This window comes from Penaeus monodon, chromosome 27 (assembly GCF_015228065.2).
Source record: "Penaeus monodon isolate SGIC_2016 chromosome 27, NSTDA_Pmon_1, whole genome shotgun sequence".
NCBI lineage: Eukaryota > Metazoa > Arthropoda > Malacostraca > Decapoda > Penaeidae > Penaeus > Penaeus monodon.
Genome location: NC_051412.1, coordinates 16,400,795 through 16,401,162, shown reverse-complemented (window position 1 = coordinate 16,401,162; position 368 = coordinate 16,400,795). Strand labels below are relative to the sequence as shown.

General features: G+C 36.7%; 1 protein-coding gene across 1 annotated transcript in view; it reads right to left on the bottom strand.

The window, feature by feature from the left end:
* Positions 1–368, bottom strand: part of LOC119590629 (RNA-binding protein 34-like) — a gene marked incomplete at its 5' end in the record, with an annotated part of 8,781 nt that overhangs the window by 612 nt on the left and 7,801 nt on the right. The window contains 1 exon segment of the mRNA XM_037939308.1: positions 116–313. Coding sequence (XP_037795236.1) covers positions 116–313 — 198 coding nt within the window.

The following is a 368-nucleotide window of genomic DNA, read 5'->3' as shown; positions in this document are numbered from 1 at the left end:
GTCCTGTCTTCCCATAACACAATTTAGTCTTCTTAGCAATAAAGTACCACATAATAAACAACTAAGCAAAAGATAAAAAGAAATCAATCAATCAAAACAATAATAAAATTCTCACCACTGTCTTGTCATTTGTTCTGAACTTCCCTCCTGTGAAGGGTCTGTTTCCATGATTAGATGGCCTCCAGTCTCCCCTTTGCCAGGGCTCTCTGCCAGCCACATTCTTTCTGTTTGTTTGGGGTTTTGCCAGTGAAGCCCTTTTTTCTCTCTTCTGTCTATTGGCACTTATCTTTTTACGATTTTTTTCCATCTGAACCTGAAGTTTTGACATATCTTTAATTTTTTAAGAAGTATGTGTTAGCAAAAAGTCT